The sequence below is a fragment of the Neomonachus schauinslandi genome, chromosome 7 (genome assembly GCF_002201575.2).
Source record: "Neomonachus schauinslandi chromosome 7, ASM220157v2, whole genome shotgun sequence".
NCBI classification, from domain to species: domain Eukaryota; kingdom Metazoa; phylum Chordata; class Mammalia; order Carnivora; family Phocidae; genus Neomonachus; species Neomonachus schauinslandi.
The window spans coordinates 2838844-2842735 of record NC_058409.1 but is presented as its reverse complement, the minus strand read 5'-3'; the positions used below and the strand labels follow the sequence as shown (position 1 = coordinate 2842735).

General features: G+C 48.6%; 1 protein-coding gene across 1 annotated transcript in view; it reads right to left on the bottom strand.

Moving 5' to 3' along the window:
* Positions 1-601: 601 nt before the first annotated feature.
* LOC110581188 (protein FAM71C-like) overlaps positions 602-3892 on the bottom strand; it is a 3515-nt gene continuing 224 nt past the window's right edge. The window contains exons 2-3 of the mRNA XM_021690942.1: positions 1510-1712; positions 602-999 (exon numbers count right to left, since the gene is read on the bottom strand). Of these exons, the coding sequence (XP_021546617.1) occupies positions 657-999; positions 1510-1712 (546 nt within the window). The 3' untranslated portion in view covers positions 602-656. The remainder of the gene's footprint in view (positions 1000-1509; positions 1713-3892) is intronic.

The window sequence follows — 3892 nt, the reverse complement described above, 5'->3', positions numbered from 1 at the left end:
GTGGAGCTCCATGGCCTGTGCCGAGGGGAGAAACAGGGAAGCAGAGAAGAAAGTAAGTGAGACTAGAAGGGATTGTCACTTGCCTTCTTGAAGCTGAACCACTTTGAGGTCATCAAGTCCAGTGGATGTAGGAATCCCCTCTACGGCACCCCACAATGGTCACTCAAGTTTTACACGGACAGCTCCAGTGCCAGAAGAACACTGTGGCCATTCAGGGAGCATCCTCGCACTTCTATTTTATACACTTGTCTTAGCATTTCTGCAAAAGACTCCCAGGAGTGAGACTGCTGGCCAAAAGCTATGCTCTTTTACATTCTCCTATTCAGGAACAAACTGCGCACATGTGCACAAAGCATGCCACAGATGCACAGAAAAATCAGTGCGCGGCTCCAGTTAAGGAAGGACTTTTCATACTTGGAAGTGTTCCCTAACAGATCGGACCACCTGGGTTGTAGTAGCAATTGTCCCAGAGTGGCCTGGGCAGTGGGGATGCTGTTGAGGGCATTAGAACATTGGCTATGAGAGCAGAGGAGCCGACATCTAAGGGGCCACGGATATTCAGAAGCACTTGGGGCCTTTCCAGTGTGGCAAGGTCTCTGCATGGTGCCTTATTTGGCCCGAGTTCTTCCAAATGCAATGCCTTCTCCTGGTGAGCCTCAGAGAGCAGCCTGGAAAAGCCTCAGCTGCTCTTCCAAATCACCCTGGCCCCATCTCCAAGAGTCTATGCAAAGGCTTACTGCTGGGCTCTTCCTGTGCTCTGCCTCCAACCCAGGTATGGAGACCATGTCACCAGCAGGTTGGTCCTGGGTCCCACTGTAAGCCTCCACTGGCGGTCTCAGCAGGTACACTAAGTCTTCCCAGCATGCAAACAGATCTTGTCTCGCATCTGAAGGAAGGCACAGTTGTAGGTAAAAAGAGCGGCCAGTGGCAAGCTTCAAGTGGAACTGTTTTTTCTCATGATTATAGATGGATAACTTGACAAACTTCAAAGGAAGCAGCCTGTTGGGGAGCAAAGAAGTGGGGGATTAGGTTGAGACAAATGGGAAGGAAGAGGGAGGGAGTCCTTTGGCCCAGTCCGAATCTATTTCTCTGCTAAAGGATTTGCCAAATCCTGTCTGCTTGACCTCAGCTCTCATGTCCACCTCCTCATCGCTGATAAGTGCAGTCTTAATTTGGAGTACAGCACTTAGCTCGTTGGACCTCATGCAACACCACGATGGCTCCTGACCACCTACAAGACCGCCCCCCCACTCTGCCATGCACGGCCTACAACTATGTGTCTCCAACTTTCTTCCTGGTCTTATTCCCACAACCCTTCTTCTACAATCGATAGCCACTTTCCCCACAAAGGTGTCTGATTTCTCCTCCTCTGAATCCACACCACAGTTGCTGGTCATGCTGTGGAGGGCGCGCTCACTCTGGGCTCTGTGTCATGGTGAATCATGTGCTTGATGGTCTTGCCCCTTCTGCATACGTCCTACAGGGAGGGACTAAAGTTCCCGGACTCGCCTGGTCAGCTCCAATCTCTCTGTCGACCTGAGGTCCTTTCTCTGGGTATCTTGGTCATTTCTGGCCCTGACTGCACAGCTCACAGCCGGCTGTGCCAGCAGCATGGCATCGGGCATTGTGAGGTGGCGGCTGGTATACGCAATGCCCACCGTCACCATCTGCACAGCGCTGTGCACATCAATCACTTCTCCTCTTCTGTTGATCTGTTGTTGGAAGAAAGAGGAAAGCGGCATCGTCTTACGTCCTGTTGGTCCTCCTGTGCTCCGCTCCTAAATAAAGTGGCCACTACAGTTCTTGGTGTGCGGCAAAAACTCAGCGGGCTATGGTTCAAGCCACGCACCATACCAACAGAATGGATTCGTATCGCCCTCTCCAATCTGAGCTCTCAGAGGAGCCAGACTCCCTTTCCTCAATGTGCCTGTGATCAGATGCTTTTGTACTAGAAGTACCTGTGTTCACCATTAAAATAGTAAGTGGGGGGCGCCTGGGTGGCTCAGTCGGTTAGGCGACTGCCTTCGGCTCAGGTCATGATCCTGGAGTCCCGCGATCGGGTCCCGCATCGGGCTCCCTGCTCGGCGGGGAGTCTGCTTCTCCCTCTGCCCTCTTCCCTCTCGTGCTCTCTGTCTCTCATTCTCTCTCTCTCAAATAAATAAAAAAATAAAATCTTTAAAAAAATAAATAAATAAATAAATAAAATAGTAAGTGGGCAGGCACAGCCAAAGACCCAGCAATTCAGCCCCGAAAACGTGCTCTGCTTTGACTTGCACATGCCCAGATGTGATGGACAAAGTTGTTCATCACCAGATTTTCAGTCACAAGAGACCATGCACGATGCAAGTACTTCCCAGTAAGTGTTTGAGTAAACAAATGTAGTTTTTTTAGCAAAATGGACATTTTATTAAAACTAAAAACAGCTTTTTTGCTTAAAAAATGCCAATGCAAAAAACCATGAAATGCAAAGGGATCATTCTGGACTCAAGGAGTAAAAAGGTGTGACGATCAAGTGTAAAACATGATCCCAGATGGGGAAATACAGCTATTAAGAACATTATTGGGACCACTGAGAAAATGTAAACACTCACTAGTATGATAGCATTCTATCAACAGCAAATTTCATGAAATTGTGCCGTGGTTACATAGGCAAATGTCCAAGTTCTTAAAAGACATATGCAGAATTTAAAGATAAAGGGGCATAATGCTAGTCACTTACACCTAACTCTCCAGTAGTTGAACAAGAATAATCATCTACGGCTCATGTCTGTGTGAGTTTACTGGCTCTGAATCCCGCCTACATATTTCAATAAACTGGGAGCTCTGCAGTGCCCTGCTGCCCAGAGTGTCCAGGTCATTACACCACAATCCTGGGAGTGGGTCCTGGGCATCAGTGTTTTCTACACTTTCTAGGTTATTCCAAGGAACAGCCAAGGTTGAGAATCAGTAACAGAAGTATAGTTGTGGAGCTGCTGGTTGATTCGCAGGGGTCTACTCTCACCTACTCTTCTTGCTGTCACACTTACAAGGTGTGTGGTTGCTCACACCAAAAGTCTGGTTCGCACTGCTATGCCCCAACCCACACCATCATCCTGAAAGCCACGTGGAGTAGAAACTCCCTGAGCTGAAGGCCCGAAAGCAGGGGCCTCAGCCACTTGATGGCCTGGGAAAGTCACCTCACTCCCCGGAACTCAGTTTGCTCCTGAGTAAAATGGGGATCTTTGTTCTGCCTACATAAGCAGGCTGTTGTGAGGCTGACAGGAAATGGACACCCAATTGCTTTGGATACTGGAGAGAACCATATAAATATGGTTTCAGGGTATCTGGAGCCTCAAGTTTCTACAAAACACAGAGGGAGAAAAAGCAAGATGCAAATGGCCGAACCAGTAGGACATCATGTCTCAAGTCCACACATCCCACCCAAGACCGTATTGCACCTCCAAGAGTCATAAAACGTTTAACAGGTACACACGAAGGGACAAAACCTGCATGAGAATAATGACCACACTTGGGGCAGTGGTAGCTGGGGAGAAAGGGAAATGCAAGAAGGGAAGTGTGTCCAGAAAGATTAAACCACATTCATGTTTTTCCTCCAAAAAATATTACATCTGAAGCAAGTATGGCAAAGGGCAGCCACCTGATAAAACTGGGTGGATAAATCAGGAAGTATAAAAACAAAACAAAACCACTGTCGCTTTCCTCTACCCGGTTGCAATGTCACCGAAGACATCTTTGCACACTCAGCACACGATAGGTCTTCGATCAGTTGTTGTGGGAAGAAAAGAATGAACGGGAGTAAAGAAGGGGGGGACTACACACATGAATCGGGGAGAAGCGGGGAGAAGGGGGGACCAGACGCATGAGTCGGGGGGAAGGGGGACCAGACGCATGA